The sequence below is a fragment of the Dipodomys ordii genome, unplaced genomic scaffold (genome assembly GCF_000151885.1).
Source record: "Dipodomys ordii isolate 6190 unplaced genomic scaffold, Dord_2.0 Scaffold92, whole genome shotgun sequence".
Classification (NCBI taxonomy): Eukaryota; Metazoa; Chordata; class Mammalia; order Rodentia; family Heteromyidae; genus Dipodomys; species Dipodomys ordii.
In genome coordinates this window covers 1163522-1187314 of record NW_012267308.1, presented here as the reverse complement: position 1 = coordinate 1187314, position 23793 = coordinate 1163522, and the positions used below count along the sequence as shown (strand labels likewise).

Here is a 23793-nt window from a genome sequence, read left to right as displayed (position 1 = left end):
GATAAAGACTTGCTAATAATTTACTACAAGATTGGACAGGCATAGATCCAAGACACTTACGGGGTTCACAACACTGCTCATCAGAGACTTCACAATGTGCATTTCAGTTTAGACCAACAGACAGAAAGACAGACAGACAAACAGACACGGACAGAAGGCAACAGTGGAAGGCCAAAGTCAGGGTAACTGTCATTTGGTATGTCTAAATATGAGTCACAAACACCCACAAACCATCTCCTATTTGGAGAGAGGGCCTGTTCTATTTTCTACACTGTGATTTTGTAGGATGATGATTTTTTGCAACCTCTGAAAGTCAATCCAGGTGAACTTTAAGGAAGCAGATTTAGTTTAGCAAATCAGTAAGCTCTCCTTAGGCATTGTGTGCATACGGACATTTCCACATGTCCCTTTTCTGTTTGTTTTTAAAGTGGTTTATTATTATTATTATTGTTAATATTTCCCTCCTCAATGTTATGGATGAAAACCAGGAGCAATTCACACTGAGACCCATCCTACATGAGCATAGGCATTTTGAAAGCATTCTAATACAGATTAGACCACCAAAGTATGCATTTTCAAACTTCTCAGTTGAGACCCACTTTTCTGATTGTCTACATTGCATAATACAACATTGCGGTTTTATTGGCGTTCTTTTTTTTTTCCTTCAAATTCTTTTCTTTGAGGTTCAAATTAAAATTCGCTAATGAGTACATCTACCTCACATTATATATATATATATATATAAATATTTATATTTTTCAATACACCATTCAGCTCTGATGTGTTGGGAAATGAACCGAAGGAAGAGGAATCTAAAACTTACCACACAAGTCTGGCCTCTTGATATATCCAGAATTTGCTGTGTTGCCCGCCAGCCCATTAAAGGTGGCTAAGCCATCAGAACTGAAGGTCCTGAGGACTGAGAGCATGTTCACGGGCTTCTCCGGCTTTGCCAGTCCTGCGGTGGCGTCCTGGCTTGTCTGAAGAGCACCCTGGCTGAGCCACTGCTTCTCTGACGTTGGGGCTAACGGTGAGCCCAGGCCCTGGATGGGCTGAGGGACACCGGAGGGCATCAGGCTGTCCCCACTGTCACTGCCGCTGTCCTTGCCTAGGGCAGGCAGGGACTTATTTATGATTTCCGGCTCAGTTTCAATCTCCTCTTCTTTGAAAGAGTCCATATCCTCAGAGGAGGTGATGTCTGAGAGGTCATCCATAGTGGTTTTATTCGTGGCTTCGGGGATCAAAATTGGGGTATCATCTTCGGGGTGAGACTTCCCATCAGGATTCTTATTAGAGCAGGAACCGGTGACCCCCGAGCCCACCATGCTGGGGTACATGCCAAATTGTTTATAGAAGTCTGATGGGAAGTTAGTAAACGCAGGGTCCACGTGGCTAGGCCACGGAGCACTCTTGGGATCCCCCAGGGTCTCTTTGGCCTGTCCGTGACTCAACTTCTCAGAAGTTGCTTCTAGACAGCCCACCGTGCTAGAAAGACTCATCTCTTTGTTGGATTGTACTGTAGCCATCTTGCTGGCTTCTCGGGTCTGTTCTTTGCAGTTGCCTGCTGCCCCCGTGGCGGGTTCTTTGCGTTTTGCTTTGCCCAGGTGGTTAGCCTGAAGGTGCAGAGCCATGAGCTCCATGGATGAAGTAGTAAAGGCACAAAACAAGCAGCCGTGCCAGGCTATGCTGTCTTGAACCGTTACAGATGAGCCTGGGAGAGAGGCAGCATCTGGCCGCACGGATAAGTCCAGAGGCTCATACTGAGATTTCTCAGATTTCTTCTGGGAAGGCTTCCCGCTGCCTTTCTCCTCACCACCTTCCACCGTGTGCACTTTCATAGAAGAAGGGATGTCTGACAAGGCTTTGTCTTTCCCGTCTTTCTTCTTCAAGCTGCTGAGGACAAAGCTATCCATGAACGCTTGCAGGGACCCTTGGAAGTTCACGCCGTTGCTCAAGATGCTCTGATAAGCTCTTCCGATCTCGGAGAAATGGGTACTTTTGGAAGGGAGGTCAGTACCTTTCAGGGTGTCTGAAGGGGTCTCTGAAGACATACTGGCAGCCGGCCCCAAGGAATCTCCGGAGGACAGCATCCCTGAGGTCCACTGCTGAGAGGCAGGTCCCCCTCTGAAGTCAATTCCGGGGAGCCCCTTGAAGGTGCCCCTTAGGATGTCTGGCCTGATAAACAAAGATGCTTTGTTGGACATCTCATCCCGGGGGTCTTGACTGGGCGCCTGTCCTGGGAGTGGTCCGGCTCCGTTCTGTCTCTCGCGATGATGTCGTTCTAAGTGGTATTTTAAGGATGCTGACTGGGTACCAGCGTAATCACAATGTGGACATTTATATGGTTTCTCACCTGTAAGATATTAGTAGAAGGAAGAGGAGAGAGAGAGAGAGAGAGAGAGAGGGAAAAAGTGTTTATCTCATTGTGGTATGCAGGCTAGAAGGATCCAAATGGGTTCTTTGAAACAAAGCAGCTAATAATTAGTTAGAGAACAACTGTTTTTGTTTCCCTTTTTTTAAATAGAAGAATAATTCGTACTCTTAAGCTTTTTTAATGATTTTGTACCATTTGGAACTATTCAGGAATGACATACGATCTACACACAATTAGCTATCTTTTTCTTTATCTAACATGTGAAAATGGCTGTAGGTTTAAAAGCTATGATTATGAAAATTAAGCATAATAATTTCAACCACAGTGATCATTAAAAGTAGAAGTTTCTGAAGACAAAGTATATAACCAATGGGTGGCTGCAATATTTTTTGTATATATATATATATATATATATATGTATATATATATAAGAGCTCTAAAATTTGTTTAAATTATACACATGGAAACCATTTTTAAACCTAAAAATTTTTTATGGCACCGTTACGCAAGACTGAAATGAATGATTTAAGTCTTGCACTGCAGTAAATCATGGATATAATTAGCAAATGGCATACTGCACAAGTAATTTATCATTATTTGGAGGGCACCATTCCAGACGGGCTGAGATAGCTGGAGACTTACTGCATTGTTTCTAAATAAAGAACTATAAATACCGATTCTATAAAATATTAATATCATTACAGTGCGTGGTGATGGCGGCCTGTAAAGACGTATAAGTTAAGATAAAAAGCAGTCAATAAAACTTAAAAGAAAATGAGTAATAAAAAGAAAAAGCACAAAATATATTTCGTTTCTGTATTTGAAATTAACATTATCTACTGGTCTTTGTAGTGCTTTAAATTTGTACTAATGGGAAACCTAATTCTCCGGTACTAAAATGTGTAATTTACCTAGAATAAACGCTTTCCCCGAGAATAAAAATAGCTTTAAAGAGTGTTTCAAAACATATAGGATGATTTTCAGGCATTAAAAATTTATTTAAATTCAACCACCCAACTTCTATTGTTCTTCTTGACAATGGGGAAGATAAGATAATGAGCGGCCAGAATCCACTGGCATGGTGGAGCAGGAAAAAGTCTATGCCTATGGATTTCAACCTGTCTTCCAAAAATTTATCAGCAATCATGCATCTTTTTTCTTTTCTTTCTTTATTTTTCTGCTGGGTCTGAGGCTTGAACTCAGGGCCGGGGGGGGGGGGGGTTATCTCTGAGCTTTTATGCTCAAGGCTAGCACTTTACCTCTTGAGCCTTAACTCTACTTCCTGCTCTTTCCTAGTTCATTGGAGATAATTCTCTTGAACTTGCCTGCCCTGGCTGGCTTTGAACTGTGATCCTCAGATCTCAAGCCTCCTGAGTAGCTAGGATGACAGATATGAGCCACTGGTACCCAGCTAATATTGGGATCATCTCTAAAGCTCACAAACCAAAACACTTTCTGTAAGAAATGAGGGTTGAGTCACTTTCCAGTAGCTTATTCATGACAGCATTTTGCCAATAACTCACAATTATTTCTTCCCTAGCCCCCACCTGTCTTCTTTTGTTCATAGACCTATCTAGAAAACGACAACAAATCGCCACTGAAGATCTTTTTCTGTGTCTCTTTCTGCCCTGCCTTTCCCCTGACTTCCCATTCTCCAGTCACCAGCATTTACAAACTGGTGATTGCAAATAAGAGGACCACGTTGAGTTCAGGATCTGATCTCTGGCTGGCATCACCACAAGCTTAGAACCACTGCCTGCCATATCCAAACTGAAGGGTGGCGCTCTCATTAATGATCCTATGATAGATGAGACCTTTCTAGAAACAGTCTTCAGAGCTGTCCTCTTGGTTTAGGCAGGGGACCCATTGGGAATTGACTTATCTAAGCTTAAAGGGAAAATTCCTAGTAGTCTCTAGCCAGACAAATCCTGGAGATCTGGGGAGCAAGATCTGTAGACATGGTTTCAGGTGCCATTTTCTCACTGTTGGCAGAGGATCCTGTGTTAAGATTCAGATATATGTGAATCACTGCTCCTTGGATGGCTTCAAGGAGCCATCACTAGGCTGGGGACCTTCAGGACAGATAACGTCCCTGCTCACTCAGCCCAGTGGCTAGGGAACAGTGGAAGCAGGCCCTAAAACTCAAAGGGTGATGAGGTAGGTGGGACTTGTATCAAGGTGACGCACAGAACCCTAACACCTGACCCATGAGTCAGTGGCCCAGCGAGTGGGAAGTAGCTGAAGTGAAAGCTGCAGGTGCCACCAGGGAGATTCAGGCTGTAGCTCAGAAATACACCTGGAGGTGATTACATGGATAGTGTGAAAAGTTTGGGGGGAGAAAGCATGGGTCTTTCTTAGCCCAAGATAAAGAGGAAGAGTGTGCACCTGGAAGTGGAGGCTGGCTTTCTTGTGGTCTCCAGGATGTGTGTGTGTGTGTGTGCATACACGCATTTATGAGGGTCACATATTTGAAACACACACTGCTAGAGGTGGTTCTCAGCCTGCGGTCCGGATATGAACCAGACACAGGTTTAGTAAAGGAACAAATGAGCTGGAGGCCCTGATGTATAGAACAAGGCTGGAGTGAAGGAGGAAGTTGATATGTGTAAATAATTCTCCTGCATGCCATTCTGAGCTGACAAAAGCACTGCTATCTGGCCCTGTCTTCCCCTCTCCCCCAGATTCTGAGTTAAGAGGCCAAAGACACAAAATGGTATTTGGAGATGCTTTCAGATTCCATTGTGGATCCTCTGTGAAGCCTGGATGGGGACCTTGCTGTACCCAGCCTCCTTGGGAAGGTGAGCTTGGAGGCGAGTTCTGTGGCTTGGCTTTATGGGGAAGAAAATCTAGACCCCAAAAGGTAGGAAGGGGGCACCTAGGCTGGGGACTAGACCACTTCTTGCAATTCTGTTCTACTGAATCCAAGATTGTACTCCTGGGACTTTAGCTCTGGCCATAGGTCACATGAGTTGTTAGAACATGCGTTCTCTGAGACTTTGTCCATACCCCACTGTCAGCCTTTTAGTGGTTCAATGAAGATAAGAGGTTCACAGACTTTTTCTGCACAGGTTGGCTTCAAACCATGATCTCAAAGCAAGAATGACATAGGGTTGGGGGACAGAGACTTGAGAATAGACAACCATGGGTGCGAAAGTCCCAAAAAGGTACAGATTTATTCACAGGTTTTTGTCTTTTTGACTGAGTGAACCGGTAAATGGAACTTCACTATGAAGGGCTCAGTCGTAGCCTTGCTGTCTCTGTGAGCTGGTGAAGCAGAGGGTGCCTCATGGATTTTCAAGGGTTGCTTTGGTTGAACAACATTTGTAGAGATGTGAGAAAATCCTCCCATCCTGTATCTTCCCTCTCTTCTACACAGATAGATGGGAGAGGCCTCTCTGCTTGTGTTCTGACAGTTTCATCTGCCACCGTCCTAAAGGTTTCGGCTTGAGTTGTCACTTCTTGTCATCCAACTCTCCATACAAGTCTCCAGAGCGACCTTTTTGCCAGTACCTAGATGTGAACTTTGGGCCTCACACTCTTGCTTAGCTCTTTCACTTAAAGCTGGTACTCTACCACTTATGCCACACCTCCACTTCTGGCTTTTTGCTGTTTCTTTGGAGATAAGAGTTTCACAGATATTTCTATCCAGGTCAGTTTTGAACCATGATCCTCAGATCTCAGCCTCCTGAGTAGCTAGGATCACAAGTGTGAATTGCTGGAACTGCTTTTAAAACTAAAGCTGGTCCCTGCAAGATGTGGGTTCGGATTGGGCAAACCCAGGGGTTGAGGGGGGGGGAATCTGAGTTATCTGGGGTGAGCTTGCACTCCAGAGACACTCAAGTAACCCGTGGGTGGATTTTATGTGCCATGAGAAACAGCCCAGCTGTTTCCTAAGCATTCTTTCCCCAAAGGACACATTTGAGAGTGCTGGGGAAACACGCTTCTCACAGCACTGATCCAGATCAGGTTGAGTAAGAACTGAGAAGCAAAGCATGTCAGCAGATTGTGTGTGTGTGTGTGTGTATGATGGAGCTTGAACTCAGGACCTGGGCACTGTCTTAACTTTTTCTGCTCAAGACTGACACTCTACCACTTGAGCCATACCTCTACTTCCATCGTTTATTTATTCTTTTTACTGGTTAATGAGAAGCAAGAGTCTGACAGATTTTCTTGCCTAGGCTAGTTTCAAACCATGGTTCTCGTCTCAGCCTCCTGAGTAGCTAGGATGACAGGCATGAGTCAGATCTTTACCAGCATGGAGATGCAATCAAAGGTCTGTTCTCCATTTGGCCAGCACAAAAATGCTGGACAAGTCTGCCTCCCTTTCCTCAAAAGAGGCTGGAATGCCTGAGATTTGGATCAGGCATTGCCCATACACCCCTGTGGTGGAAGATAGCCCTAGACTCTGCCAGCAGATTTGTCTAGTTGAATGGTTGGCCGTTTAAGCCATAAATGAGTCCAAATCTCCTGGGTAGATCTCTCAGACTGCCCCCAGCTGTCCAGGGGTCAACAGTCCTCCAGTTCTCTCCATAATGCTTAGGATTGGCTGTGTGTGTATCTGCCTGTCACACGTATTTACACACGTACACACATGTATGAACACACACATGTACCTTTGGAACCAAGCTTGCCATGTTATGGTATAGGCAGCTGAGGCAGGGGAGGAGACAGGTTTCTCTTTGTGAGAACTATTATTCTAACAAATGGTCTGAGCTCCTCAATTTCTAGTTTTCCCAAGCAAAGTCTCATACACTGATTTCGATATGCAGATTCTCAATATTTATCTATTGGTACCCACTTCCAAACTTTCTTTTCTTTCTTTTTTTTAATGCTAGTCCTTGGGCTTGAACTCAGGGGCTAGGCTCTGTCCCTCAGCCTCTCTGTGCTCAAGGCTAGTGCTCTACCACTTGAGCCACAGTGCCATTTCGTCTTTTTCTGAGCAGTTTATTGGAAACAAGAGTCTCACAGACTTTCCTGTCCAGGCTGGCTTTGAACCACAGTCCTCAGATCTTAGCCTCCTGAGTAGCTAGGCATAAGCCACCAGCACTAGGCCTTCCAAACTTACTAAACATGGAGAAGGCCAGAAGGTTCTATGTTGTAGGATTTGCTCTGGGCCAGCCAACCAGTTGAGTAAGCTAAAGATGCTAGATGGTCTGCTTTGAAATATTGTAGAACCTTCTTATGTGAAAGGAATATAATATGAGTCCAAATGATGCATTTCTAGAAAAGACATAATAAATTGCTAGAAAAGGCTGGGCTCTTTGTGGCTCATGCCTGGAACCCTAGCTACTCAGAAGACTGAGATCTGAAGATCATGGTTCCAAGCCAGCCTGGGCAGGAAAGTCAGACATTTATCTCCAAGCACCAAAAAACAGAAGTGGAGCTGTGGCTCAAAGTGGTAGAGCACTAGCTTTGAGCAAAAAAAAACAGCTCAGGGACAGCACCCAGGTCCTGAGTTCTAGTCCTAAGACCCACAAAAAAAAGTGCTAGTACAACACAATCAATTTGAAATTTTTAAAAAAGCATATATCAACATTAGCCAAGTGCTGGTAGCGTATTCCTATAACACTAGCTACTCAGGAAGATGAGGACTGAGGACCAACGTTCAAAGCTAGCCCAGGCAGATAAACCCAAGAGATTATTTTTTTATCTCCCATTAACCAGCAAAATTAAAAAAAGAAAGCCAGAAGTAGTATTGTAGCTTAAGTTATAGAGCACCAGCCTTGAGGGAAAAAGCCAAGCAAGAACACAAGGCCCTGAGTTCAAGCCCTAGTACCAGTGCATACAGTGTGTGCGCATACATACACATACACACACACATACACACACACACAGACTCATCAGTCTTCCAATAGACTAATGAAATAACTAGAAGCTACTTATATCAAGCCAACATCCCACCAACATATGGCCTCAGACATCTATTCAACTTTGGAGTATCGTCAATAACTTCTCCCCAGCCAGTGTATCATAAATTTCTGGAAGTATATGACCAGGTGGTTTAATTAGTTCTTTGTACCTGTTTCCACATGGTCATATCTTTTTATTATTCTGAACATCCACTGTACACTCAATAGAACAAAGCCAGCCCCAATTTCCAAAGAAGTTTTTTTCAGAGTTATTCAAAGCAAACTCCCACCAGAACCTCTCAAAGAAAAAAAAAAATACTGGTAGATTAATCTCATTCTGTTTGGAAACCTCTTTGTCAAACTTTTAAGAAGTAATTCATAACGTTGATGTTATTTTTTAAATTTATGTTTTGGATAAATCTTTAAAAACATTTCCACATGGCGAGGCTGTTGGTGGCTCTAACTCTTACTGAGGCTGAGAGCTGAGGATCAAGGTTCAAAGCCATCCCGAGCAGAAAAGTCCATGAGATTTTTATCGCCAATGAACCAGCAAAAAGCTGGAAGTAGAGGTGTGGCTAGAGTGGTTGAATATCAGCCTTGAGCAGTAAAATTTAAAAACCAACAACAACAACAAAAACAACAAGCAAGAGTGTGAAGCCCCAAGTTCAAGCTCCAGTACCAGGCACAAAATAAAAAGAATGAACCCTACTTTTTCATGCATGTATCCTCAATTGGGTATTTATTTAGTCATACATGTCTTTACTTAGTTAATACCAGGAGAGATAAATATGGCGGAGTCTTTCCAGCAAAGCCTCAGTACATTAATATAAATTGTATCCTAATTCCCCCCAAAGCATATATATATGTTGTAAACCTGAAGACTTCGCACACAGCTGCTTATTGCTAAACAGTGCCTTGTCCAGAAGGGTACAATCTGTGTCTCTAATTGCTGTCACTGAAGCCGAGATTCATTATGTGACTTTCCCATTAAAATGTGAGCATTAATTTGTATAATGAAATATCACCCACTGCAGTGTTCATTAGCCATGCCCTACTGTATACTGTTAGCTACCTAGAAACTGTAGTTAATTTCACTAATGGATATTTCCTTACTTACTGTTTGGTAGGAAATTTATACTGTAACATTACCTCTTAAACTTTTAAGGAAATTTAAATTCAATCAATTATTTTTTTTTAATACAACCCAAGTTTGGGATGTCATTAAGTCAGGAAAAACAAGGATTGGGGGGTGGCGAAGACGATGGAGAAATCAAAATGGGGTTTTGAGTTGTCTTGGAAATAGAAATAGACCCTTCTTTGAGAGTTTTGTTTTTCATTTGCTCTTTTTGTTTTCTCTCATTTATTATCCTTGCTCAGGTGTCTATCCCCAGACGGAAGACAATATATGCGTTGTTTTCTCCCCACCCCCACCCCCAGGAAAGGAGACAGACTTGGCTTCCAAGTCTGTCAAGTCATTTGGGGGAAGACATCTATTCAATGTATTGGGGATTTTTTGTATGTGCCAGTACCAGGACTTGAACTCAGGGCCATGGCACTCTCTTTGGGCTGATGTTTTTTTCCTCTATCACTTGAGCCACAGCTCCACTTCCAGCTTTTTGCTGGCTTATTGGAGATAAAAAAAAGTCTCAGCAATTTTTCTACACAGACTGTCTTTGACCCTCGATTGTCAGATCTCCACCTGTGGAGTCTCTAGGATGACAGGTGTGAGCCACCCTTGCTGGGTTTCAATGTGCTTTTGTATTGGCTTACTATATAGCATCTTGACAGCAAAGGGAAATGATAGGCGCATCTCAGGTCAGGCACGTGTGCACCAGGCACGAGGCATCTGACTCAGACCAATGCAAACTTCTTTTGGCACCTACATGGACCCATGTAGTCAATGGGAGAGCAAAGGAATTTCTATCATGGCCTATGAGTTGACTATCTCCAGATCCCAGGAGTCATTCCACCCCAAAGGCCACCCAGGAGTCACAATATGTGCGACACCCTTCAGTGGCTATCTTCCTGCTTTGTTACCCTAGTGGGGAATGTGAGGCACCTGTGAGCCAGACTGAGTTATGGGGGGAGGGTCAAAGGAGGGGCTGGGGTATACAGTACTTCCCTTTTAAGTCACCTGGAGGCTGCAACAACACCACTTGTGAGCACAAACCACTTCTCTCTCTCCTGTTGCTTGTGATGTGGCCACAGGCTGTCAAAGAAATGTTACATTAATCCCCTGTCACCGCAGGAAAGTCAAGATATCAACACAGCGCATTGCTTAAGGGATCGGCCTTCTCAGTTAAGCAGGTCAAAGAGTGTAACTTGAATTGCAGGACTAGGTAACTGTCTGGTGGGTGAATTCCTGACTGTATTTGCTTCTGCCTCCCCTTGCCATAAGTAGAAATGAAAGTCTAAGTCATTGGGAGCTAAAAGGATCAGGAGTGTGTTTTTGTTATGCAGAGCTCAGCTCTAGGATATGCATAGAAAATGCATGCAGCCAGCTGCAGGTAGATAAAGCCTCAATCATCAAGAAAGATAAAGCCCAGGTGGTTCTCTTGGGCTGAGCCAGCCTTGCTAAGTAGACAACACACAAAATTACAGAGAGAAGTCAGACTTCCACAATAGTCCTCTGTGGAAGAGAGGAACATGCTATTTCCTTGCATTCCCACCTAGCCAGATTTGCTAAATCTCCAGGTTAGGGCTAGGTGGGTCCAAGCATGAAGCCATGCCCACTGAACAAGGTCAAGACCATTTGGACCTTCCTGGTACCTATGGGTAAAAACCAGTTTCCAACTCAGGTCTGGCTCATACATATAACATATCCCAGGTAGATTCATGGAAGGGGGTAACTCTGATCAAGAAACACTGGATGTTCCGAAGGACCTGTTCAATTGTAACTTCCCTTGGATAACCTTCTAAAGTTTGCAAATTAAAAAAAAAAATATATATATATATAAAGAAAATCCACACATACAATCTAAAAGAGTTGGGGGGAAAGCCAAGATGGATTTTTTTTACTTGGTGGCTGAACTTTAGGACCTCTTCAGGTTTTCTTCAAGTAAGGTGTTTATTACATTTCTCCATGTGGACTATTCCTGAGATTAGCTTTCTTCCAGAGTTGGAGACAAAATTGAACCTCTGGAGGAAACCCAGCATGGACTCTACAGCTCAGGCCCCGGATAATCCACCAGAGCCACAAATGCCCACCCCCGACTCCAGGGACACCCATCAGCTCCCACGGGGCTCCTGTACAACAGGGACACTGCTCCCTTCCCACCCACTGCAGCCTCCTCCTTTTGTTTACCCTTCACATCCCTTCCCAGCCTCCCTCCCCCCCCCCCCCCCCCCGCCTGCCCCCAAGCACCCAGGGTGCATTGAGGGGAAAGAATTGAGCTTATTTCCAATGGCCTGTTACACCTAAATGTTTGCCCAGCATAGCTCTGTAATGCTTAATTTTGTATTCCCTTGATTGGGCCCTCAGGTGACTGGCTTTTGATTCCAGGTATGTCAATAGGGTTTCCTTCCTTCCTTCCTTCCTTCCTTTTCTTTTTCCTTCCTTCCCTTCTTCTTTCCTTTCTTCCTTTTTTTCCCCAGTACTAGGGCTTAAACTCAGGGCTTGGGCACTATATCCCTTAGTATTTTTTGTTCAAGGCTAATACTCTACCACTTGAATCATACCTCCACTTTCAACCCTTTTTGGTAGTTTATTGGGCTGGCTTCAAACTGTGACCCTCAGATTTTAGCCTCCTGAGTAGCTAGGATTACAGATTTGAGCCACTAGTCTGCCCCCTTTGAGGGTTTCCTAGACAAGATTAACATTTGAATCCATAGACTCAGCAGTCTTCCCAGAATAGGTTGGGGCCTCCTCTAACCTGTAGAAGGAGCCTGAGAAGGAACTGGCTCCCAAAGTCAGGCTGTGTTTGAGCTCCTAGAGCCAGCTTCCTGCAGAGCATTCAGCTTCCAAGTGTAGCTCGCACCGTGGGCTCTCCTGAGTCTTCAACTTGCTAAGTGCAGATCTTGGTACTACCTGATCTCCATATCACATGAGCCAAGCTCATATATATTATATAGTATATGTATAGTACATGTAATATAATATATAATAATGCAATAATATACTACATAATAAAATCTGTAATACATATTATATGTCACATATATATCAGATACACACCACGGGCTCTACATATGTTCTGTTGGGACTTGATGACATCATAGGTATTTTCCAGCTCCATTATCATCTGATGGTACCCATCACTAAATATGTCCTCTCTTACTGACCAGAGCCCTGGCATGCGATGTGTGCCGGCCCAGTCTCCTCTTGGCTCTCTGACTGATGCGATCTCCTTCCCAAATGGCTGGCTCTGACTTTTCAAAGTCACAGCGCTTTATTCCTGAAGAGAAACTGTGCATGCTGACCACCCCATGAGTGGCCCAATTTCCCCAGGGTTTGGGCAGCCATCAACTTCTGCCTGCCAGATGTCTGGTAGGGGGGAGTCTTTAAGATCTTTTATCCATCAGTCTCCAGCAGACCTGGCTAAAGCTTCCAGAGCACCAGAACCCTAGAGCCCCTTCCCATAGTCCTTGGTGGATCCGGTTGGGGCTCCAGGGGGCAGCAGAAAACACCTTTAGTACCTGCAGGCACAGCCCCAGCCCCCAGATGTGTGGAGCAAGCCGACTGGTGCATCTCCTCATCAGACTTCTCTAATAAACAGGTGTTGGGAGAAACACAGTAATTAAGTTAATGCAGTGGAGAAAAGAAAGGAAAATGGTTTTTTTTTTGTCAGCTTATGTCATATGATCAAGACTTCTAATAAAGATGGAGTGCGGTTAAAAAAAAAAGCACAGAATTAGTCCCTCTTTTAGCCCAACCAATTAAAATGTATTTATTACATGCTGGCATTTTAAAATGTGTTCGTATGGGTCTATTGCAGAGAAACTTTGGAAAGAGGGCATTTTGGAAAGTATGTGTTATCTTTCTGAGATTGTTCTCTCTGGTTATGTCATTTAGACAAAAAAAAAAAAAAAATTAGGAAAAGGAGCACCAAGGAAGAAGTTCAGGCATCTCAGCCTCTTGAGCCCCACATGAAATCATTTATTAACAAATAACTTGATTTTGATTTTAATTACTCGTGTAATCTCCACTTGCGTATTGTCACGATGCATGTTGACTTGGCGATTTCTAACAGGGAACATTTTCTGTCCCATTCAAATGTACAAGTGTAAGCATTTCTCAACTTCTTTGTTCTTGGATAAAAAGGAAATTGATCTTTATCTGGTTCTGTTCTGGTATTTTAAACCCTGTGAATGCCGTTTCCGGGGACGGCTGGGATGGCTGGGGATGTGAGGTTTCCATAGATTTTTCTCATTTTTCTCCCTTATTCTAGGAAGTTTCTGGAATGGCTCTGCTGGTCGTTCTGTGTTGCCTTCTCTGTACCCCACTCCCCCACCCTACCCCCCTCCTCCTTTCACCTCTCCTGAGTCTTCAACTACTGGTCACAATTTCTAAAGTCTTTAAAGCAGAAGAAGAAGTTGGGTGAAGTAAGTCTTTTTTTCAAGGCTTAAGACTGAGGAAAGCAATGTCCATTTGTTTCCATTCGGACAGACTTCCAGTGTTTTGGTCCCACTAAGCAGGAAGTACCTCCCCCTGCAGTGGATACTCACAAGGCAGGCTGCCTAGATGCCCCCATAAAGGCAAGGAGACGTTCCTTTCCAAGGCTAATTCCCTTCAAGGTCACCCTCACCCTAGAAGCCATCTGCCCACCTGGCACACCCAGCCCAGGACTCCGCGTCATCAGCTTAAAAAGCCCAGAATTAGAAAACACACCCTGACACTCTCCTGCACAGGGGTTGCCCTTTGAGCAGTCTTTCAGGTCCTGGTAGGACTTAGGTAGGATTCCCCACCACCCTCTCCCTGCACCCCCACAAATAAAATACCAGGACAACTTAAAGGGACCTCAGCTTCATCTGGTGGAGGAAAATAAACACTGACATAACTTGAGAAAGGCAGGTGTCTGAAATGATTCTGCTAGGGTCTTCACTTTTTTTTAACCTAATTCATTTATTCATCAAATACTTTCTCAGTGCTTTCTGTGAACAAGGCTCTATAGTAGGCATCCATTATGGCTGGACAGACAACTAAGTCTTTGCTCTCTCGGAGTTCATACTTTAGTGCAGAGAGAGAGAGAGACAGAGAGAGAGAATGCAACTGTGAGTCAGGCACCAGTGGCTCATGCCTATAATCCTAGCTACTCAGAAGGCTGGGATCTGAGGATCATAGTTCAAAATCAACCCGGCAAGAAAGTCCATACGACTCTTTACCTCAAATGAGCCATCCCAAAAGCTGGAAGTTTAGATGTGGCTCAAGTGGCAGAGTGCCAGCCTTGAGTGAAATTTTTCCTCTAAGGGACAGAGCTCAGGCCCTGAGTTCAAGTCTTAATACCAACTTACACATGCACACAAAAAAACGTAAATGTTTTATGCTAGATGGGGAAAAAATGGGAGGGGGAAAGGGATATTATCTCCAATGAGTCAGCAAAACAAAACAAAACAACAAAAACACCTGGAATTAGAGCTATGGCTAAAATAGTAGAGTACCAGTCAGGAGCTGTGAGAAATCTTAGTACACAGGAATGGCTACTTTAACTGTCAAGCTAAGTCTCTGAAGGCCACCTAGAGGAAGAGCATTCCAGATGAAGGCAATGGTGGTACATAAGTCCTAAAGCCGGAAGGAGCATTCTGTACAGATAGAACAGAAACAGGCTAAGGGGTGCTGCAGACAGAGGAGGAGCAATGCATAATGGGATCAAACTGCCGAGCATTCTGGGAGCATCGTGGATCTGGTGCTTGGCTTTAAAGGAACACCTGGGCCAAGGAGGATGCCAGGAGAGCATACTTCAGGACAGAGCTGTGGCAGGGCCTGGCCACCCAGGACATGAGTAAAAATTCTTCCTCTGGCTCCCTGTCCCCTGTCTTTGGGGACTCCTGAAGGTTTTGGGGGAGATACATGGGCCTCGGATGGAGGAGTCTGCTATCTTTAACCACACAATGCACACAAGGCTGCAAGGCACTCAATAGATCTGCACATCCCTGAGCGTCATTATTGATTCCTTGGAAATAGACCACAATTATTTTTGAAAATAGATGGCATATTTGTCTATCCTCTGAAGCAGCTCATACTCCAATAGATAAAGTGTCAGGAGGAAAGAAAAATCAAAGAAAATGGAGGTGTCCATATCTCAGATAGATTTTTTTTTATATTGGCAATGTACAAACAACTAGCAGAAAAAGCTTAAAAAAATGCAGCCAAGGAACAAGGCAGATTGCTGAAAAGATTGCAAGGGTTTGGTGTGATGCTCAAACAAGAAGAGAACAACCAGAGTGAGCCAGTAGCCATTTTCCTACTTGGTTAAGAGCATTTGGAAGTATCATTTGAAGGGCTGCAGGAGCAAGTCATCCAACCTCCACTGTCTGTTCAGTCAGACCAGTCCCAGGGATTAGTTTAAACTAAAGCCTGGATGTTAGCAAGGAGCTCCTTCTTTCCTTCTAGAGTGAAGAGAGATTGAGCAAGTAGCCGAGCTATCACTTATACTTCAAAGATTCCTAGTTCTGTAGGATGGAGGAAGATGCCATACCAATATAGTAGAAAGAAGCCATAGTTTGGTACTATATCGTGGACCTTAGACAAAGCAACTCTATCTCAGACCCGAACCACATGAAGTGTAGGGCTATGTGTCTGATATCATTTGGGAGGGGACTGTTGAGTAAGAAATCAGCAAATCAGAGTCCCAACTGACCTATCTAGTAGCATATAGACAGGAATGTGAAGATCATTCTATTATGTAATGATTTGTTGTTGTTGTTGGTCATGGGGCTTGAACTCTAAACCTGGACGCTGTCCCTCAGCTCTTCAACTCACGGCTAGTACTCTACCACTTGAGCCACAGTGCCACTTCCAGTTTATGTGGTGCTGAGGAATCAAACCCAGGGCCTGGTGCCTGTGAGGCAAGCACTCTATCACTGAGCCATCTTCCCAGCCTGATTAATTTGTTTTTAAGTGATGGTATTGGGGTTTGAACTCGGAGACTTGAGCTTGCTAGGCAAGTACACTACCAATGAAGCTATATGCCCCTAGTTCTTGGTTCATTCTGATGGTCCATTTGATTGGATTGAAAGATGCCTAAGAGTTAAGTAAAGCTCACTCAGGAGCAGGCACATCTGCTTAGGGATTTCTACAGATTAAAGAAAGGGGGAAAACATGCCCCATCTTATAGGTTGGAGTCCTGGATGGAACAAAAGGAGGAGGAGGAGGAAGAAGCCCAGAGCACAGCATTTTTTTCTCTGCTTCCTGACCTCCATGAGTGAGCAGCTCTCTTCCACCATGATGTTTCTTGCTTGCCACAAACTAAAGAAATGGAGCCTCGAGGAGCAATCGTGGATCGATCACCTTCCAAACAATGTGCTTAAACCTATCTTAACCCTATGTGACCTGCTTTTCTCGTCTCCAGTGCACACGATCAGTGTGACCTACACAGATGTGAACCTGAGTTCAAAACACAGCTGGACCAGGGCCTTCTCCTCCTCTGAGCTGTGCACACGTACATCTCTCACCTGTGTGTATCCTCAGGTGAACTTTCAGGTGATGAGAGGTCCGGAACGTCTTCCCACAGTAGGGGCAATCCTTCATGGCTGAGCCCAGGCTCCTGTCTCGAAGCAAGGCTGGCTGCTGGACGCCACTGGGTCTCCCAGCCTCCTCCCCAATATCTGCAAGAGAAGAGAGGAAGACATTCTCACATTGCTTCAGCACATGTCAGAAGTTGTTCACACCAAAACTGCTAACACCACACAAAGTTTAAAACATGTCAATACTACACCTGTCTGTTTCATTCTTTAAATCTGACAGAATGCTGACAATTCATGTATTTTCTTGTTATTCTCTTAAATTATTTCATCTTTCCTATCATCATTTTAAGCAGCATATGGTACCTTTATATTGAACTGAATTAAGCAAGAGGAGAAGCAGCTGTGTCAGCAGCTGGTTTGGTTTCTTCTTTTGCTTAGTTTCTTATTAAATAGTTGGGTGTGTTTTTTTTTTCCAAAAGTTTTTAAAAATGCAGGGTATTGTTGAATGGGATTCATGCACAGGACAGATTACTGGACCAGAAGTTATACTTGCATGATAACCAGCAACAAGAAGGGGAATGGAAAAATAAAAATGAGTATCTCAGTTCACTCTTTGAGACACACAGGCATATGGCTATTTTGGGGGACAGGAAAGAAAATTATCCCAAACTGATCGTTTCTTCTTGTCAAGTCTGTATCCATTCCTGGCTGCAGCAATCTCATGAGAGGGAGAAGAAAAGGTATGGAAATGCAGTTCCACAATTAGCCTATGAGCAACATAACACTGACATATTTAAAGTCATGCACAGAAACCCAGCCTCAGCTCCCTTCCCCATAAACCCAGAGCCTCGCATTTAAATCTCCAGGCGGTGACTTGAGAAGTTCCTCAGTGAAGTAGTGATACAAATTTGTTCCTTCCTGTTGTTATTTGTTATGTAACCCAACCCCATTAGAAAATGGAATAAAATTTACATACAGCTGCCTTCTGCCCAGAAGTGATGAGACATAATAGCAAATAAAACTATGAAAATAGCTAGTGTTTGGAATTAAATGACTAGGGTACCCCAGGCCTGACATCTCAAGGCTGTAGAATGCTTGGGAATCTGGATCTCCTGAGGAGGGGAGGTCAGAAAGCCTTCTCTGGCCTTGTTTCTGCTTCTGAGTTGCAAGACTTCCCCAGAGCTAGAGGCCAAAGGCCTGGCACTGAATCCAAGTCCATAGGGTCCTTACCACAGCTTGCATTCCACCCTCTTGGCCTCCTGGTGAATCCCACTATAAGAGCAGGGAACCTTCTAGGATAATGAGCCAATCTGTGAGTTCTGCAGAGATGAGAATAAATAAGATTTGCACCTTCCAAGCAATGGAAAATGCAAATTGCTTTTATTCTGCGACATCCGTTCCTGGTATTTCTCTATTAATGGGCAAAAGGGACGGACTTATGGACCATGAACAAGATGAAGGCAAACATACTTAATTCGCATTTGGATGTTTGCTCTGAACAACCATGGAAGCGCATTGGCTCAGAGCCTCCTTTCCACATTCGGGCCATGAACAGCAGGATCACCACCCTGGAAAAGCAACACTGAAGGCTTTCTCCCCAACTCTCCTAGCTGTGACTAGATGACCTGTTTGCAAGATAAAATTTCATGAGTATTGTTTATCTTGTACTTTGCACAAATAGGAGGATGAGCTTCATCTATGCCTTGATGTTAAAGATTGTCATTACACACGCCATGTACTCGATTTTACAGTTCAACTAAGAGAGGCAAGGTGGCCAAAGATGGCTTACAAATGATGACAAGCAAGCTCAAAGCAAGAGGTGAAGTCAAATCACACATGTGCCCCACATAGTCCTGGCCAGGAAATTCCACAGCCTGTAGACAAGCCTACCAGGCTGCGATGATTCTACTAGAAGCTAGGCTAGGGGTTGGTTCTCAGTCTACCAAGGGCTGAACTGAGCTACTAGAAGGCAAGCTGAGTCTACCAGGACTTAAGCTACATCTACTTCTGAGAACTCATCTGAGTCTACCAGTGGCCAAGTCCAGAGAGCAATTGCCAGATGTGTTTATTCATGTCAACACACCCAGGCAGTTTTTGTTAGCTTGTTCGGTAGTGCTGGGGACTGAACCCAGAACCTTGCATATGCTACACAAGCACTCTCTCACTAAGCCATACCACGTCACCTACTCTTAGATATTTTTGAGATAAGCCTCTCCTTGCCTAGCCCAGGCTTGCTTTGAACTCTCCATCCTCCTGCCTCAAGTCTTCCAAAGGTTAGATTATAGTCGTGTGCTACCCTACCTTTCTCCTTCCACTCACCTCTGCAACTCCATGGGCCCTCCCCACACCCCTACTTTAGCTGGGATCCTTGGGTCTACTTAAGCATCAATGAGCCTGATTAAAATTCTGCACAAGCACCCCTTAAGACATAGTTAAGTCACCCAATTTAAGTTGGGAGGCCAAGAGCTGCCAATTTGAATCATAAGCAGGGCTTGAGTGTCCTAGCTATTGACTTCAGTCTAGAGTCAAGTGGGTACAGACTTTATTATTTTTTTATTTTATTTTTGTCAGTTGTGGGGCCTGAACTCTGGGCCTGGGCGCTGTCCCCCAGCTCTTCAGCTGTAGACCAGTGCTCTACCACTTGAGCCTCAGCCCCACTTCCGGCTTTTTCTGCTTATGTGGTGCCGAAGAATGGAACCCAGGGCCTCATGCATGCAAGGCAAGCACTCTACCACTGAGCCACCTTCCCAGTGCCGGGTACAGACTTTAGAATTCTTACAGGTCTTCCTGTCCTATGATCTGTTCCTCTTTCTAGAAGCTTCTTCCAAGGGTACCCCTCTGAGATCAGGAGCGTGGAGGTAGCTACAGAATAACAGCTGTGGGAAAGAGGATGGAAGGGATGTTTTTACTGGAACTTTTGGGGAGGGTGTTGCCCACAGAACATTCTAGATAAACAGGGAGACAAGGCTGAGGAGATATTAAGATGAGCTGGGTGCCTCCCTATCTGTCACTCGATACGATGCCCTGTATCTGCCGTCCTTTTATCTTTCTATCTAGGATATGTGTGGCCCAAGAATACATTTGTAAGATAAACAGCTTTCTTTCCAGATTTAAGAACTCTAATTTTCACTTTACACTGAAAGGGTTTTTCTCTGGGAGGGCCAGTAGGTCCATGGTGGCGTTTACTCTTAAACTAATCTTCCTAGAAAAACAAACTCTGAGCCGAGGATGAAGGCAATGGTGGGTGGTCTCAGGAAGTGTCTGTCCAAAGAGGCTGAGAGCCAAGGAGTAGGAGGAAGGCCCCACGCTCACCGGGCTCAAGCGTACAAGCTTGAGCCACTGTTTCCTTTCACAGGGGATGACACGGTGCTCACCACAGTCTTTCTGCAAACTCAGAACCATCACTGGACCAGTAAGTGGCAGTCCTTGGGCCTGGTGACAGCTAACTGTACTCACCTGGCCAGTCTGAACGCAAGCAAGAGAAAGGAAGAGGCTGGAGAAAAGGTATGAAGATTTTTTTTTAAGTTCTCTTTCCTCTAATTCGTAAAATTACTACTTTTTTTCCCCCATCTATCAGACACTTCTTCCAAGTGTGCTGGGTAGACTAAAAGCAGACACGGAAGCAGAGGATAGCCGTGAATTGACTCCTTAACCCTCCCTGCTCTTCTGGAGAGGGGAGAGCAGCCTTGCTCAGAAGCGAGGGCTTACCGAGGTGTGCCTTGGTCCCCATGTCACAGAGGGATGACTGTGGGCTCCTGTTTCTTCCCTTTGCTCAACAAAATGAATACAGGGTCACTTCTTCAATGACGGATGGATACCAAAGGTAATTTTCCCAAGATGCATGGGCTATTGATGGCTCCCTCTCCAAATTTCAGCCTACAACCAGTGAGAAATCGGTACCCAACAACTCAGCCACCTAGTTCCTGCACGTGATACAACTGGTAGATGTGTTTATGAGCTCAACATGAGAAGGCAGGTCCAAAGCATTTCAAGTCAGGATTTAAAATACACCATCCTTCTAAAATAAAAGCACCGTCTACAAGTCAAGAACCCAGTCTCCTTTTTTCCATTAGTATGTTTGATTCTCCAGTTGTCTAGGCTAATCTGACATTAAATGTACTAGGCAGGAGGAAGGGTCCACTTCTTAGATGATGGGCTGGCACCTATGATTCACGCCTTTAATCCTAGCTATTTCAGGAGGTGGAGACTAAGGATTGTGTTTTAAAGTCAACCCTGGGAATGAAAACCCTTGAGACTCTTATTTCCAATTAACTATCAAACAAAACAAAATAAAACAAAAGCTAGAACTGTAGCTGTGGCTCAAGCGGAAGAGCACCAGCCTTGAGTGAAAATGCTAAAGGACTGTGCTCAGGCTGGGTCCCCGTACCAGCACAAAGTATGCAAGAAAGGAAGTTAGACACTTATAAATTACTATACTAGCTGTCTGATGGCATACGTGGTTGGATATCTTAGCCTACACAGACATGAATTTTAATTAAAATAATTGTAATTCATATGTAATATGTTTGACATTTAAAGTTTGGTTCATAAAATAATTTTGTTCTTGAAGGATTTTGCTGCCTGTGATTCTTTTGTGCGTTGGGGCAGGGGGGGGGAGGGAGGGTTGGTTATGGGTTTTTAACTCAGGGTCTGGGTGCTGTCCTTGAAGTTTTTTTGTTTTGTTTCGTTTCGTCCTCAAGGCCAGTGCTCTACCACTTTGAGCCACAGCTCCATTTCCAGTTTTTCTGGTGTTTAATTAGAGAGACAAGTTTTCATGGACTTTCCTGCCCAGGCTGGCTTTGAACCACAATCCTCAGATCTCAACCTCCTGAGTATGTAGGATGACAGGTGTGAGCCACCAGCCCTTGGCAGTGCCAGTGATCCTTAAACACTGAGTTTCCTCCATGTGTTTAAAACAGGCTTTGTAGTGGGGCGCCGGTGGCTCACGCCTGTCATCCTAGCTACTCAAAAGGCTGAAATCGGAGGATCGGGGTTCAAAGCAGCCCAGGCAGAAAAGCCTGAGAGACCCTTATCTCCAATAAACTGCTCAGAAAATGGGAAGTGGCGCTGTGGCTCAAGTGGTAGAGCGCTAGCCTTGAGCTGAAGAGCTGAGGGACAGCGCCCAGGCCCAGAGGTCAAGACCCATGACTGACAAAAACAAAAACAAAACAAAATCAACAGGCTTTGTTTGCCCAGAGGCTGCCCTGGTAGTCAGAGGTGGAGGCTTTTCCTCCTGGATGTACTCAGGCCATCACTAGGCGAGTGTGTCATCCCCCACCTCGCACTTGTTTCCTTCCACACTGAGTGGGGTTGGACCTCCTGGGCCCCTCCAGATCACACTTCCAGTAGAGCTGGGATGCAAGGAGTCCCCTGCTCAGCCCAGGCTACCTCTACCCACAGCCTCATTTGATCATCTACTCACTCCTGCGGCCCCCCTGCCCTGCAGCTTCATTCAAGAGCCACATAGGCAACCCGGATGAGAACTGGAGAGGTGAGAGAGAAAAATACGAAAGAAGAGGAAAAGTTCCCTCTAGGGGGGGGGGTCCATCCCAGGTCCTATGCCAAACCCACGCACTGCCCTCTGCATGTGACTTCAAGCCTGTGTTCCACATTCTATGTACAACATGGAGTCCTCATTCTGTGTTCCATGTATGAGATCCAGTTCGTGTTCTAGAGTCTTCATACGACATCAAGTTCACATTCTACATTCTATGTGTGGCATGGAGTGCATACTCTACATTCCATGTATGACATGTAGTCCATGTTTTGCCTTGTGTGTGTAACAGGAAGTCCACGTTCTATATTCCATGCATGGCATCAAGCTCATGTTCTAGATTCTATGTGTGATGTTGAATCCATGTTCTACATCCTATGTATGACCTTGAGTCCACATTCTACATTCTATGTATGACATTTCATGCATAGCATCAGTGTTCTACACTCTATGTATGGTATCAAGTCTGTGTTCTGCATTCTACATAGAACATCAAGTCTATGTACTACATTCTGTGTATGGCATCAAGTCTACATTCCATGTTCTATGTACAACATCAAGTCTGGGTTCTACGTTCCATGTTCCATGTCAGGATTGTGTTCTAGCTACTATGTGGCATGCTACATCAGTTCAGTATTTTACGTTCCCCTGAAGACATCAGTCCCACACTCTGTATTCCAGGTATGACAAAAGGGCCACATTCTGCAGGCCATGTCCTGTAGCAAGTCTACATTCTACATTAATCTCTCAGTCTGCATTTCAAATAGAATCGCACGGCAGTAATGTACATCAACTACATGTCCTACATTCCATGCACTGCATCCAGCTCATATTCTGCACTCATGCACCACATCCATCTCATGCTCTACGCTTGGGTACTATTCCTCCCCACTTCCCCCATGGAGGTGGGATACGAGGTAACTGCCTCTCTCCCATGGAGGAGATTCAGAAGAACACATGATCCTATGTCTTCTCTCCAGAGATAGCTCTCACAAAATACATCTGGAGCACAGAGCTGAGCCACTGACCCTCAGATATGCAAGAGCCAACCGACATCAGATATGGCTTGAATGAGCAGTAATGTGGTGTGAACTGTGGAGGCATAGAGGGCTTCCTTGGAGGGAAGAGATGCGGAATTGAGTAAGACCTTCTACTAGAGATGTCTCTGGGGCTTTTATCTCATCTTCTAGGTAGTCCGAATAACTCACAGCACAAGAAAGACACTCAAGGAGACAGAGTGGACAAAAGAAAGAGCAAAGAGTGTCAGGCACTGGTGGTTCATACCTGTCATCCTAGCCACACGGGAGACTGATGCCTGAGGATCCTGGTTCAAAGCCAGCCGAGGCAGGCAAATTTGAGAGACTCATCTCTAAGTGAGTTGCAAAAAGCTGAAAGTAGGTATGTGTCTTAAGTGGGAAAGACTCAGTTTTGAGTAGAGAAGGACAACGGAGAGC

At 44.6% G+C, this 23793-nt stretch overlaps 1 protein-coding gene across 1 annotated transcript in view; it reads right to left on the bottom strand.

Annotated features, from left to right (window-relative positions):
* Positions 1-812: 812 nt before the first annotated feature.
* The window catches only part of Znf536 (zinc finger protein 536), a 93950-nt gene continuing 70969 nt past the window's right edge, over positions 813-23793 (bottom strand). The window contains exons 2-3 of the mRNA XM_013026319.1: positions 16834-16986; positions 813-2353 (exon numbers count right to left, since the gene is read on the bottom strand). Coding sequence (XP_012881773.1) covers positions 813-2353; positions 16834-16986 — 1694 coding nt within the window. The remainder of the gene's footprint in view (positions 2354-16833; positions 16987-23793) is intronic.